This window comes from Sceloporus occidentalis, unplaced genomic scaffold (genome assembly GCF_023333645.1).
Source record: "Sceloporus occidentalis isolate IW3139 unplaced genomic scaffold, rSceOcc1.0.p SCAF_4, whole genome shotgun sequence".
Classification (NCBI taxonomy): domain Eukaryota; kingdom Metazoa; phylum Chordata; class Lepidosauria; order Squamata; family Phrynosomatidae; genus Sceloporus; species Sceloporus occidentalis.
This window is the reverse complement of record NW_028316984.1, coordinates 119,312,923-119,328,272: the sequence shown is the minus strand read 5'-3', so window position 1 is coordinate 119,328,272 and position 15,350 is coordinate 119,312,923. Positions and strand designations below refer to the sequence as shown.

At 38.5% G+C, this 15,350-nt stretch overlaps 1 protein-coding gene across 3 annotated transcripts in view; it reads left to right on the top strand.

Moving 5' to 3' along the window:
• NAV2 (neuron navigator 2) overlaps positions 1–15,350 on the top strand; it is a 352,842-nt gene that overhangs the window by 207,156 nt on the left and 130,336 nt on the right. For all 3 annotated transcript variants that reach the window (XM_089521370.1, XM_089521369.1, XM_089521367.1), the window contains one exon: positions 6,731–6,853. In XM_089521370.1, coding sequence (XP_089377496.1) covers positions 6,731–6,853 — 123 coding nt within the window. The remainder of the gene's footprint in view (positions 1–6,730; positions 6,854–15,350) is intronic.

Below are 15,350 nucleotides of genomic sequence, written 5' to 3'. Positions count from 1 at the left end.
CAGTTCTACACCCAGTAATCAATAACTGAAGCAAAAGTATTATGTACAAAATATAGAATGTGGTTCAGATATTATGCTTTCACTTGTTTGCTTTTCTCGTGTCTATTTTAGGCAACTGCTAATTTTGTTAAGGCTCTGTTGTTCTTTTTAAATTTTATTTCTTTTTGCACATTGTTGACAGGTATTCATGAATTTATTTTCAACATTTATTTGAGCACAAGCAGCTCTCTGATAGTGAAGGTTGATGGCAGCTGTTAAGTTCTACCAAGCTGAAACATTTGGCCATAAAGACGCATCCATTTTGAATTGAATTTCCTTTGTATGTGATGGGCCTGTCTACAGAAGCAAAATGTTACCTTTAAAATAATGAAAAGAATGAATTAAAATAATCCTCCCTCCTTTATATTATAATGTGGAGATTTTGAACTGGCTTCAGAAAAATGACTGGGGCCATTTGACCCTACATTTCCATACTTCATTTTCGGTGTGTTAGTTCTTTGATACTTCTTCTCCCTGTGTCCAAATGAAATTGAATGCTCAGTGGAAACAAATGGACACATAATTCTGGTATTTTCTAGTGATAGGCTAATAAAAATGGGTAAGACAATGATGTGGGTAAGTGTGTTTGCAGATCTGTATTCACTTCCTTCTGTTTTTAAAAGCACTTTCAACACAATCTGAAGCTGCATCCACCTGCAGAAATAATCCAGTTTACCACTTTAACTGCCATGGGTCAATGGTATGGAATTCTGTAATTCGTAGTTTTGTGAGACATTTAGCCTTCTCGGTCAGTGACCTCTGGTGCCATAACAACCTACAGTTCCCAAGATCCCATAGCACTGAGCCATGGCAGTTAAAGTGGTGTTAAACCTGGATTCTGCAGCACAGATGCAGCCACAGTGTTAGAATCATATGTAATGGAAAAGTTTCTAGTACTGAATCTTTTGAATGTGAGAATGGATACCTAATAATTTATTTCAAAATACCCTGAGAAGTACAAAACATTTACTGTAGAACAAAAAAGACTTGCAACACAATCTGACATATAACTATTGAGAAATAAGCAGAACTTGAAAAGTTACTTTTTGGAGCTAATTTGTTATGTAACATGTTAAAATCCCTTGAATAATTACCATAGCATCAACATTAAGAGTGTTTAAAAATGTAATAAAACATGGAAAATTCAAATGCCTTTGCTTTTAAAAAATAACTTTGAAATATTATTATTTTCTTCAAGAATAAGATCATTTGCATTTGTTGCAGGGTGTTGAAGCATAACCTTTAGTGCCTCCATTGTCCTAAACCAGTGATGGTGAACCTTTTACAGACCGAATGCCCAAACTGCAACCCAGACCCCACTTATTTATTGCAAAGTGCCACGTCCCTCTGGCCTTCTAGTAAGAAACTCTGGCAAACTCTGTGCTAGGGTGACAGCATGTCTCCCCACAGAGAGGGCTCTGAGTGCCACCTCTGGCACACGTGCCATAGGTTCGCCATCGCTGTCTAAACCTATTACTACATTAGCTTTAGAAGTTCAGGGGAATTATTTATTCCCAATGATATAATTATAGGGTTGAAATATAAGATATATTTATAGGGTTGAAAGCTGAGTGTGCGCACCATTATATTGTATGGTAAAGTTAAAAAACATTTTTGGTTCTTGTTTTCAGTCCAGTACAAGGTCATGGTAAAAACTGTTGGAGCAGAAGATCATCTGCCTATTAGCCATGGGCAGTTACTTCAAGATGGGGGTGTGATAGAACCTAGAAAAGCAGATATGCATTTCCCCAATGGCTGCTTTCCCTAGGATTCTTTATTGTATAAGCTAATTGGAAAAATCATAGATTGATTATATGTATGATCCAACCAAAATGCTAGTGATTTAGGTATATGCTTACCTGTTCCTCTGAAATCAACAGGTTTTTTTATGATTAACTTTGATTCAGTCTTTTTGTTATTTTCAGATGTATTCCTGAAGCCTTTATCATAAATACATAAAGGTATAAAGTTTGAATGCAACAAACAAGAGAAAGAATATACCCTATAAAATGGCATTTGGGAGAAAAGTGTGATTGTCTATATTCTCTGTTGAAATTATCCTTCATGACATATGTTTATTTTTGTATAATGCTTGGAATATATATTAGATTATAATATATCTCCTCCCCCGAAGTTCATTCACACAATAAATTAAATGCCCTGAAATGCTTTAACTTATAACCCGGTCTCCTACATAACAGTTTCATTTACTTTTTTTTCCATTTTAAAGCTGATTTCTGTAAACTCCTCACAAACAAATCTTACAATGAATGAAAGACTTGAATCAAGCTACCTTCTATCAGTGCCATTGAAACTGGACTCCTTGTTTATGCAGTGAAGAGAAAAGTATTGTGTCTTGTCCCCATGGACAAAGCAGAACTGAGAATAGCCCTGTCCCTGGTTTTAACTAGCTTAGCAACCTCTTTGTGAAATCCCAGAGGGGCAATTGCCTATTGTTCTTGAACCCTGCAGAGACTGACAAAGCTAACTTACATCCACCACATTTTCCCCCCTTTCCTTCCTGTTGCATGCCAAGTTTAATGATTGAGGTAGGCATCAAAGGCTTTATCTGTTACAGCTCACACTGTAACACAAGTGACTGGGGAAAAAGATGGGCAGAAATAAGGTTAGTACATTTCTGGGCTAAGTACGTTTTTCTTTTAGCCCTTGCAAGATTCTCCATTTAGGAGTTGTAACTACTTTCAGATTTCCGGTATGATGGGAAGGCTTCTTTCCCCCTTTTCATTACAAAGACGAATCTCTAGAAGAAAAGTCAGTGAATGGCAATGAACTTTGCAAAACTGAAGGACATTTTGAGACTCCAAATAATTTAGTCAGTTTTCAGATGTGCTACGGAATAACTGAAAGAAAATAACTCTTTCATTCACAGCTAAGTAAAGTATCTTGTTTGACTGTACATTTATCAAAGACTTTTTCTTTTCTTTCTCTTTATTGATTGCTCATTTGGATTGTGTAGCCACTAGAAAGGAGGGGCAGCACATGTTTTAGATGGAATATCGGAAATGTTTGTCTTATTGTGCAGTGAAAAGCCCCCACCCCATGTCCAAAGGTCCAAATGATAGTTGACTGAAAGAATTATATTAATGTTTTAGGATAAATGCAGTTTAAAATGTCACATTTGCATTTGTTACACTCTAAAATACTCAATTCAATGACAGTATTTTATGGTGTGAGCAATACTTATTCTGTCTTTTTCAAGAATTTTTTTTTTAAAAAATCAGTTTTTAGAATTATCATTTTTTCCTCATTGTTTGTGTTTTATTTTATATTGTACATTAGGAAACTCCATTCCATTTTAAAGTACAGTAGTTTCTTTCATGTGGTAATTTACCCTTTGTTAATCTTCATGCACTGGAAATAATTCCACTTTACTAGAACTATTGAATTGAACTTACTATGTGTGTTACTAATATGTGTGCATATTGGTGAAAAAAATCACCAAAATATCAGTATATTTGTTGTTCCAGAACAAGATCTTATCATTCTCACATATTGGTTTAGGAATCAGAATATAAGGTCTGTTGCTGTTTGCCTTACTGTCTCATTGCCCCCAATCCCCAATATACTGTACAATGGTAACTTAATTACTGCTGTAAAAACCTTCAAATCTGACGATAATAATACAGGAATCAAATTTGTCTGAGCCACACTAAGTAAGAAACATTGGGTTATCTCCCAACTATTTGCCTCCCCCCCCAATTAAATTAGTCAAATTGTTCACGGGAGATCCTGGAACCAAACCTCAGCAGATAACAAAGGCCCACTGTATAAATCTATCTAGACAGAGGCAGAAAGATATGGAAGTGATCCTATCCTCAGTTTCCTAGGACTCTTCTCTTTTCTTTAAACTTCATCTTTCAACATCTTCTGTCTTCATTCAAATATCTGCTTGCAAAATCTCACTGCCCAGTCCCACTTCTTGAAAGAAAGAAATCCACACTAGTGTTCTACAATCTCTGTAGCCAATCAGAGCTTCCTAATACTCTGTATATACGTCTATATGCATGTTATATAATTGTTCATCTGTAGCAGGGATGCAAGAAAGTCACACTGAACAAATGGGATAGCAAATCTGACATAAAATATAGAGGACCATACTTCTTAAGAATATGTGACTGCCATTTTTCAGTGTGGTCCAATGAATAGAATGCAGTGCATATTTAAGGTCAGCCATGGATCCATTGCATTTCCTGAGCCAAGTCCCTCTCTGTGAAATTCAGTTTCCTGACTCATATATAGTGATCTACTTGACAGGGTTTCTATGAGCATGTTCAGAATAAAGAATGTTGAACATCCTTTTAAGAGCAGAGATTTTTTAAGGGGTGAAGAAACTTTCTCTTAATCCAGTTCAGATTTGAAAAACCTCTACTACTTTCTTCTTACATTACATTTTCTTCAGATCAGTAGCAACTGAACTCCCATTCTTGTGTAGTTTCGTTATTCTAATAGATTGCATTAATTCTAAAAGTGACATCTTACATTAAGATTTGGTGTTTAAGGCAAATATCTTAACTGATATTTGAGTTTAATTGATATTTGAAAAGAACTGATATTTAAGAGGAACAAAGTCATTGGAAGGTGATGGAATCAACATCTTTTTTGGGTTATGTACAAGCTTATTTGAAGTTCTGGTTTCTTGTTCCATGTGGAACTAGATAGGTTAAAGATAGTTGTGGTTACCCTTTGGCATATTTTCATCCTCAAATGGGCACATAAATTCTTATGTGTACACCCATCTCAGCATCATAGAGATTTTCTCAGAGGTAAAGCCAGTTCACAAATTATGCACTGTGCTTCATCAGAATGTGAAAATACTGGCTTATTCAAAAGGGAATTTGAAACTTTGTTTTGCTACATTCATTTTGCTAGAGTAAAGAACGCTTAGTTAATACACCAGCCTCTTACCATACTGCAGGGAGACTCTGGCTCATGTATTCTCCAATCTAGTCTGTGGGGAATTACCTGATGGACATGCCTCCTTTCTATAACTGCATCTTTCTTTACCTTTAGTGTTTTGAGGTTTTGTTTTTTTCCTTGTTCATTTATTTTCAAGCTACCAGTGGGGGAGTATTGCAGGAAAAATCATGGGGAAGAGGCTTAGGCTAAGCAAACCTTGGGCTGGTCTTGGGACTGTGTGACAGTGAGTCTGCACATGCTGAGTCCCATGACAGAACATTTCCATTTTCCATGGTAGAAGAAAGCAAGAGCAAGCACTAGGTGTCTACATTCAAGGTCAATTATAAATTTTCTGATAAACAATGCCAAAGGATCAGTGTTTGTGTAGGGAGGATAGGGTACCACAAAGGGATCTATAGCTTCACTATGGGAAATAAAAGGACACATCAAAGTGTTGACTGGCTATTTAACTGAATTCAAGTTGTACTAAGCAATACAAAAACTGTAGAGTTCACCACCAGAATTCATATATTTCTGGAATTCAGTGGAAAGTGTAGCCATAATCAGTGTTATATGAGAATTTTCTCTGTGACAAGGATTGTTTTATTTCACCCTCAGATTTGCTATTAGTTAGGACAAAATAACCAGTGTAAGCCTTAAATTATGTGTACACTTACCAGTAAAGGGCATCATTTTACCTTCTTTCTCTTGTCATTCTTTGAGAATTATACCAAACTGCTATCTTCAAGTAACAGATTAAACTATGTTTCTTTGAAGAATGTTTCTGAGAACAATTTTCTTATTGAAAGCTTCTAACTATATACTAGTTCTGGCAAGTCTAAGTGGTTTGATTTTCACTGCCCTCTGGAAACTGTGTTATCTAAGCCAGAAATAGCCTGCTCCATTATGTGAGACAATATTCTGAAAACCAAAGCAGAAGCAAAAACAAAACAAAACAACCAAACACTATAATTGCTTATCATATTTGGTAAATAATAGTATTTGCCTAATAATATGGATTTAATAATTGTGGAGTTCATATTCTCAAGAAAAATGAGCTTATTGATGCTTCTTGGTTGAGGAATAAATACCCTCCCCAGAAGATCCCCTCAAACAGCATATTGACAGTGCTTATTTGACTTCCTAGATGGCATATGGGCTAGCAGTCCAATAAAATATCTACACAAGGCATACCATTGCTTCTCCAAGCATCTGTTGGCTGGGACATTACATACTGAATGCAGAATGTAATGTTTACACACCTACGTTGGAAGGATGTTTCTTCTCACCAAGTTGCTTTGCAGGCCAAATAGTCCCAATGCCTCCCATTGGTTATTCCCATTCTCCCTAGAATTAGGAAAAACATAAAAGTTTAGTTTCTGTAAGCATAGCATGAGTGTAAGAAGATACCTGGCAATTTTCAGCAAATATGTAGCCAATCCACTCTATATAAATGTTCGTTGGAAGAGTAATCCTGCCTAAAAATGAATGTTCTATCCCTCTTAATTAAGAAGATAATTTCAAAACTCAGGCACTAAGCAAATATCAAGAGCCGATTCAAAGGTGGAAATAAGATTTTGCTAGTCACAAAGTTCTTGCTATATTTTCACTGTCACGTTTTCCCTTAGAACTTATTTACAACACAGTCATTGTTTAATTTTGGTTATTTTAATGAATGCTCAAGGAAGGAGTCCCAGTATGATACATATTCAATCCTCTCTGTATGACTTTGGTAAATTTTCATTACTTAACTTTTTCTTCCTCTGTTTTTTAGGTACATGACTGATGGTGGATTGGGTCTCTATACTCGAAGGTTAAACAGACTTCCTGATGGGATGGCTGCTGTACGGGAAACTCTGCAACGCAATACCTCACTGGGTCTAGGTGATGCTGACAGGTAAGCTTACCTGTCTGTCTTTCTTTTTACAATTTAAGTTGTAAATAAAACAAAGTAGAGCTCTGTCTTTCATAAAAACTGTGAATATAGCAAGGCAATGGGGAATATTAGAGGAATTGTAATTTTGGCTAGGATCTTTTTGTTGAGAATTGACTCAGGATATCCAAGGTGAATATGATTTGAGTGTATTTTATATGATAATATAACTGATTGTTTATTTTTATAGACTGGAGAAAACAAAATAAAGTGAAAGCAAATTTAATCAGCTGAAAATTTATTATGCCTCAGAAATACGAACAGGAACAAATGCTTGGTTTTAATAAATGTGAAGAGAGACCAGCCAGATACTGCCATTCCCTTGGCTTTTCTAAACTAAGAATCACATACAGTGGACCCTTATTATACGCTGGGGTTTGGCTCCAAAATCCCCTGTGTATAACTAAATCCGTGTATGCTCAGTCCCATTAAATATAATGACATAGCAAAATGGTGTCCCTTATAAAAAAAATGGAAAATCCAGGTTTGATATTTAAAATTTATACTTTTTTGGAACATTTTCAAACCGTGTATGCTTGAATCTGTGTATAAAAATCCATGTATAAGAAGGGCCGACTGTATAAAATTAAAGCTATTTAAAAAATCCTTTTACAGGTAAACACATAGCAATATACTGTGAACTCCCTCTTTTCCCAAGGCACATTCATGACAAAGGCCAAAGGTCAAACAACTGTTTTAGAAGAGGTACTCCCACATGTAGTAAAAAAAATGTCTGTTTGTCACATTATTTTCCTCCCTGTGTATTATGCATTTAATGTGCTTTGTTTGGAGATTAGTAATTGAAATGTAAACATAGGCTTACTGAGACACACATCTCTAAAGAAATCTTGTTGGAGGGAGAAGGTAATTGAAGGTGATACACATTTATGTTGATGTCTAATTTATTTAACCCACATACAGGGCCAAGTTAAAGTTAATGGTTGGTCACTAATAACTTTGGGATATATTGGTTGGGTTTTAGTATAGGATGAATATATTCCTAATCACCATATACAGAAAAATATAGAATATACACTTTAGGGTCAAAGATCTATTTTGTCTCCTTTGTACTGCATTACTCTTGTTCCCTGAAAGCTGATAATGAACTCCTGAAATGATGAAAAGTATAGGGACCTTGTCTTCTGTGTGATTAATCTAGTTAGCGTGATTGCTTAGCTCAAGTCACTTGCTGTCTTTTACTGACTGCATTGCCAAGTCCAAGAATTTTGTAAATTTAACTGCCAGCTGCATCTTGGAGCTTGTCCATTCCCAATGAACAGAACAGAAAAGAACATCAGAAGTTAAAACAATAACTCGCACATTTGAAAAAGCAGTTTGACAACATCATTGAATACAAAGTGACAGTTTCCTTTTCACATTAGTGCCAAGTTTAAAACAGACAAAACATAATTCTAGCATAATCTTTGCTGGCAACTGTTTTTTTGTTTATTGCTTGCCATCTGTCTTCTCAGCTTCTCATACAAAGAACTACAGATCTCTAGCCTGATTTCAGACTCTTTAGGCAAGCTATAGGTTCCTTCTTTACCTGAGAGGTTAGGTTTGTCCACAGTCAGCACCACACAGTCCACACTACAAAGAGCAGACTATGGTTTCCCAATCCTCTCAAACATATTTTTGGAGTGCATGGGAGCTGCAGTAGGAAGGAGAGATCACTTCCTTCCAGTTCTAGTGATGGAAAGAGAAAAAGTTCTGTCACTGGATATTCCTCATTGGACATTCATTGGGTTTTAGATTTCACAATGCAGATTCAGCCTTAGTACTCAGATGTGCATCATTATGACTGACTGGATCAGTCGTATATATCCTCCAACATTTCACAGAAAAAAAACAGGACACAGTGACCAAGCAACATTAGAATGTGGTCAAGAGGGTAGGAGTTATTAATGAAGAAGAATAAGCAAGCTAGGCATGGCTGCAGCAGTTTATTTTGCCAGTGGCTATTGGGAAGGGCAAGATTCTGCCTCTCCTTGCCCCTCCTCCATGTTAAGCTAATTGAGTACAAATTACTTTTGCACTCTGAATTCTGTTTGCAGCACTGGAAATCAGATGAAGACAAAATGGGAGGGGGAAAGAGAAACTGGGACATGTTAGAATCAGCCAAAGAAGTGGGACAGCAGATGATTCATCAAAGCTGTCCCTGCCAAACTGAGACAGTTGAAAGATGTGGTCATGCATGTGGCTACTTGGAAAAACAGATGGTATAGACAAATAATTAGAACATATAGAATAGCTAATTTCTCTCCGTGTATAGCTGCCTTACATTAAGTTTATTGCACTGCCCTTTCCCACCCTTTCCTCCCGAGCTAGGCATGGGATGAAAACTTTTAAACACGGCTTTTATCGCACACCTCCATGCCCAGCCAGGACTAATCCAGTACCCGATCATGGCGTCCTGTACTCAGTCTGGACCTCTACACTTTTTGAAAGAATGGGAGGAAAGGACTGGAACGAGCAGTGCGATAAACTCCTAAATCAGACCATTGCTCTAGCCTAGCAGGGTTTTCTTTGATTGCTAGTAATTCCTGAGGGGCACAGCACAGGAAAAGTCACAGTTTGCTGCCTAAGATTCCCCCCCCCCCACTTAAACTGGGTGGAGGCTGGAACCTGGAACCTTCTACACATAGAGCATGTGCTCTAGCAGTAACTTGTGTGCTGTTTCATAATATTCCGGTGTTGTGTGAACCAAGTTTGCTAGTCTGCAAGTCATTGTGTCACAGAGCTGGGACAAGGGGTATGGGTGAGGAGGAAGGCAAACATTAGATTTGGTAAAAGAGCTTATTTGCATTTTTGATATATTTTGTGCAAGAGTTCTACTCAGCTCTTTACTACTGGAATGTAAGCAGACAAGAGAGAGGCTTATTATCTACTGCTTGTTAATCAAATAAAAAGGAAGAAAAAGACAATACAACCTTCAAGTAGCCATCATGATGTTGATTCAGCATCACTCTGGGCACGTAGTCTCAGATAAGAGGTTTTATTATAATTGTAGTTGAAACTGTTTTGGTTAGGAAGAAATAGCATGTTTTAAGTAGTTTTCAGAAATGGCATTCTTGCTGCCTCCTCTATTTCTCATAAAATCTTGGAATCCAGAAGTATTTATGGCATTTTTACCCCCCCCCCCCCGTCAAAATAATGTTCAAGACAGAAATGAAACAAAATTAGTTAGCAACCTATATGATAATCCTCATACATGGCACTAATATGCAGGCATACCTCATTTAACAAAGCCTGTGACAAAGAACCCTCATTTTACTTTTCCTCCTTCTCTCTAGCTAGATTTTTTTTAGCAGCATTGGCTGTGGGAATATGATGAAGGAAGGCTAGACAAACTGACTTTTGTTGCCAAGCTGCAGCAATAGGTCTGCAGTAAACAATTAAGGAAAGCTTGACTTGGGAAGAATGGGGTCCTACTGTAGTTGTGTTTGCCTGCCTACAACAGACGAGGCAAACAGCAGTTGCCTCCAGAATCTTTACTGAGCATGAGTGGCCACCCAATTAGACATCATAAGAAATAGAGGTTGGTGGGGGGGGGGGGGGAGGGGAATCATCCCTAGATGCATTTTAGAAAAAGTTTTCAAGGCTTAAAATGTTTTTGTTTACTTATGCAAGGTTTACCTAGCCTGGTGGTTTTATTTCATATATATACATATCATTAGGTCTGAATAAAAAGTCTGCTGAAACACGTTGAACTACTCTGCATTTTGGCAATGTAGGAACCTTCTCCTATCCTTTCCATATTATTTTTGCCTCTAGTACCAAATTTTCTGTTAAGGAAGTAATGTTAACTGAGGTATACGTGTGTATGCAAGAGTTCACGTGGGTATTCCTTACGCTACCAGCTGTTGAAGCCCTGGTGCCATACTGGCATCAGAAGTACTCATCTGATGTGTATGAACCATGTGAACAATAAATTAAAATGTTACACACACACACATATATGTTAACATACATATTACTCACACATACATCTTGTAGTTGGACCACAACAAGTTTTTTTTACAACAGTAACACAGGATGTATACACACACATACACACAGAGAGGAAATGAGGTAGTTAAGGTTGGGCTAGGCTGGTTTGGTTTGTAAAATGAACTATTACACATTGTGCAGCAGGCACATTACACCTTTTAAAATGACTTGTCTTTTTTTAAAAAAAACCTCTGCCACTGTAGTTTTCCACATACATCTAGTGCTGCTCTAATGATGCTAGTAGTGTGGTTTGAGATGATTTTTTTGGTGGGAGGTGAGGGGAGAGATGGGTGCCACTGCTGGGAGAACTGGCACTTTTATGGTACTTGTAAATGCAAAAGGATGGGTGGAGGAAGAGCGCCTAATCCATAGCAATAATTTATTAACTCTTAAGTTTAAATACGCTAAAGGCACCAGATCCTGTCTGGTTTTAGAAACTAAACACAGCCAGTCCTGTTTAGTTTTTGGATGTGAGACTGCCAAAGAATACCAAGGCTGTAGGCTATATTTCAGAGGAAGAAAACTGGCAAAACTACCTCAGAGTACTTATTGTCTGGAAAAAACCTTAATTCATAGAGTCGCCACAGGCTGACATGCGACTTGAAAGCACATACACATGTAAGAAGAAAGAAGACTGGTGAAGAAGATAGGCCATCTTCCAAAACTATTTGTAACATTTCCTCCCAAATCTGGAAGCTACCAAAAGACCCTTCCCATTTATACTTTGTAAATGGAGACAGTGATTTTGTGAATGTGCTAATTCAGTCCAGCCATCAGTTTAATAAAACAATACTAGGTTGTCTCTGGACACGATTCATAGAAGAATATTCTATGTATAGGCTTTCTGTCCCATTATAAAACTTAAAACGCCCAATGGCCTATGACTGAGGCAACCCATAACTAGGGTTCCCATATCCTGCCTGGGGGCGGGACTTTCCCGATTTGGGGCGGGTCCGCATGGTCCCGCCCTGGTTTGGCCCCGCCCCCGGGACCCCCCCAGCGAGTCCTCCAGGCTTGGCTGGGGCTTGGAGGACGGCTGTCTTCCAAGCCCCAGCCATGCCCAGGGGGCTCCTCCGCGATTGCGGAGTCCTCCAGGCTTGGCTGGGGCTTGGAGAATGGCTGAAGCCAAGCCCCAAACCTCTGCCTGGCTGCCTCCGTCTCTGGGGGGGGGGGGAATCCCGGGGGTGGGGGCAAAACGGCGACGGAGGCAGCCAGGCAGGGGTTTGGGGCTTGGCTTCAGTGAGGCCCCATTCCCTTGCCTGGCTTCCTCCGTTGGCGACGGAGGCAGCCAGGCAGGGGAAAGAGCCTTTCCTCTTTCTCTTCCTCCTCTTCTTCTGCCTCCTTTTCTTCCTCCCCTTCTTCCTCCTCCTCTTCTTCTTCTTTCTCCTCCTCTTCCTCCCCTTCTTCTTCATCTTTTTCCTCCTCTTCTTCTTCCTCCTCTCCTCCTCCTCCTCCTCCTCTTCTTCCTCTTCCTTCTTTTCCTCCTCTTCTTCATCTTCTTCCTCCTCCTCTTCTTCTCCATCTCTTCTTCTCCTCCTCCTCTTCCTCCCCTTCTTCCTCTTCCTTCTTCTTCCCTTTCCTCCTCTTCTTCATCTTCTTTCTCCTCCTCTTCTTCTCCATCTCTTCTTCTGCTCCTCCCCTTCTTCCTCCCCTTCTTCCTCTTCCTTCTTCCTCCTTTTCCTCCTCTTCTTCATCTTCTTCCTCCTCCTCTTCTTCTCCATCTCTTCTTCTCCTCCTCCTCTTCCTCCCCTTCTTCCTCTTCCTTCTTCCTCCTTTTCCTTTTCTTCTTCATCTTCTTTCTCCTCCTCTTCTTCTCCATCTCTTCTTCTCCTCCTCCTCTTCCTCCCCTTCTTCCTCCTCCTCTTCTTCTTCTCCTCTTCCTCCTCCTCTGCCTTTTCCACTCTTCCTCCTCTTCAATGCCCAAATATGCTGTTTGGAATGGGGGGGGGGGAGGTTAGCCAGAAAGGGAAGTACATTTCTGCCATCTGTCTAGGAACAATGCCAAAATGTCCTCCATTTTGATCATGCCTAAGAAACATGCATTTATATTAACATTTTTTTAAAAAGCCTCAATTTTTTTGTGTGTCCTCCATTTGAAAATTTTGTCCTACTTTTGTCCTACATTTGTCCCAGTTTGGAGGTCCAGAATTATGGCAACCCTACCCATAACTGAACCTATCACAGTAACACCCCTCTGCCCAAATGCTTATTGTTGAAATATTCCCACTGGAGCATCTGTCGTATTTCCAGCTGTTCTGGTTACTTGTGCTTTCTGATTAGTTATAGATAGAATGAAGATTTTTCTACATTAATAGCATTAGCATCAAACATGGCCCTCAACAATATTCATTTCCCCTTCCAGCAGAAGAGCACATTTGAATGTGGAAAATTAATTTAATGCCTTATTGTTAGGTTAATGGGGATCATCAAATAAACAGCTGAGCTTAAGTAGTACACTTGTATTTTTATATACCCAGGCATGCACACCATTCAAAATGGATAGTATATGAATGCCTCCTTTAATTTAGGTTTGATTGTTCTATTTTAAAAGGATGTAACATGGCCAAAAATAGTTCCAGCTTTTCTTTATTTCATGTGTTTGGCTTGTGTTTTATTTATGTCAGTAGCTGGCTAAAGTAAAGGTCTTTTTCCAAAGGTGATGAGACAAACTGAAAAGAGAATATAGTGGGACATTATCTGGATATAGTGACAGGTGATATGAGCTGGAGGTTCTCCTTTTTGATGAAAGAGAAAAGGTGAATGTATATTTGAATAGTTAAGGATGTGGCACATTGTGTCTTTGTGCAGGGTTCTAGTGAAAAAATAAAGTCTGTACTTTGCCAGCCCTGGGCTGGGTGGTTAACTATGCATGCTTGGCCTCTCCCATAATCAAATGCTAATCATGGACAAATACTATGGCCTACAAACTATAGATACACAGCTTGTAAGTACAGTTGGCCCTCTGTATCCACGGATCCTTTATTCACGGATTCAAGTATCCATGGCCTGAAAATATTCCAAAAAGATATAAATTCGAAAAAGCAAACCTTGATTTTGCCATTTTATTTTACTATGCCATTGTATCTAATGGCACTTGAGCATCCAGACATATTGATATCCATGGGGGATCCTAGAACCAAACTCCAGTGGATACCAAGAGTCCAGTGTAGCAGAGACAACTTCTCAGAGTTATACAGCAGCTTTAAAGGTAATGGTTTTCCCTTGCAAGATTGCCAAGCCATGACTGACTGTAAGGGGTGGTGCTCATCTCTGTTACTAAGGTAGAATTCTAATTCTAATTTTAGAATTAGAATGTTATAATTAATTTTTTAGTCCCATCAGTGGTTTTCTTCTTTAATGCTTTTGCTGCATCATTTACAAGCAATAAATCTTATCTGATAGCAGTAACAAGGGTCGTGTTTGGTGAATTTTTTTTCTGGAGACCTGGGATTACACCCAGTTCCAGAACAAAACAGGCCTTTATTTATTTCATTTAAAAAAATAATTGCAGGGCAATTCTTCAGCAGTGCTCTGTATGATGTCAGCCACAACAGTTAGAGAAACGTCAGGAATAAATTATTCTAGAACATGGCCTCATAGCCTGAAAAACCCACAAAAACCTATGTTGTTGTTGTTTTGTCTTCAAGTCGTTTCTGATTTATGGTGACCTTAAGGGAAACCTGGGTTTTCTTAGCAAGACATATTCAGAAGGTAAGTGTAACTTGCCCAAGGTCACCCAGTGGGTTTCCATGGCCAAGTTATAATTTGAACTCTGGTCTCCAGAGTCATATTCCGACACTCAAACCACAACACAACATTAGACAGAAATGTACTTAATGCATAAACTTCACAGAGTCATGCATTTAAGCCAGCACATGTAGTTCTGCCATATAATCCATATAACTTTTATACGCTTAAAATAAGAATGTACAGAAGAGTAACAGAATTCAACAATCATAGAATTCAACAAGATTTAAAAAGACTTTTTTCTCCTGGATTGTGCCTATGGGCTTAAAAAAAACAAAGACAAAGCCAGATGTAGAAAATTCATTCCTCCCCTATCACAGACCATCTTCAGCATCTGCCTAATGCTACATTAAAGCTGGCTACTCTCTGAAGTGCTAGAGCACCAGTATTTTCACTACTCCAGATTAACATAGCTGCTCTTCTGGCATTTGTCTTCAAGTATTTGTTGACACTTGGCCCTTGGTAGAGACCCTGAATCTAAAATTAGCTACTTAAATGTTACTGTATGAATATATATAGTTGCTGTAATAGAAAAATCAAAGGGCCACTTAAATGTTCACCCCAGCAAATCCCATTCCTCAGTTAACTATCTGGTTTGGTTTTTATCAGCAAGCTCAAAGAGCAAGTATGTTCCTAAAGAAAGACTTATCCTCCAGTGCAGTGGAGGGAAAGGAGGAATGGAGACAATCTCCCTTTGTATTTAAAGTATAACATTGATCTTGAA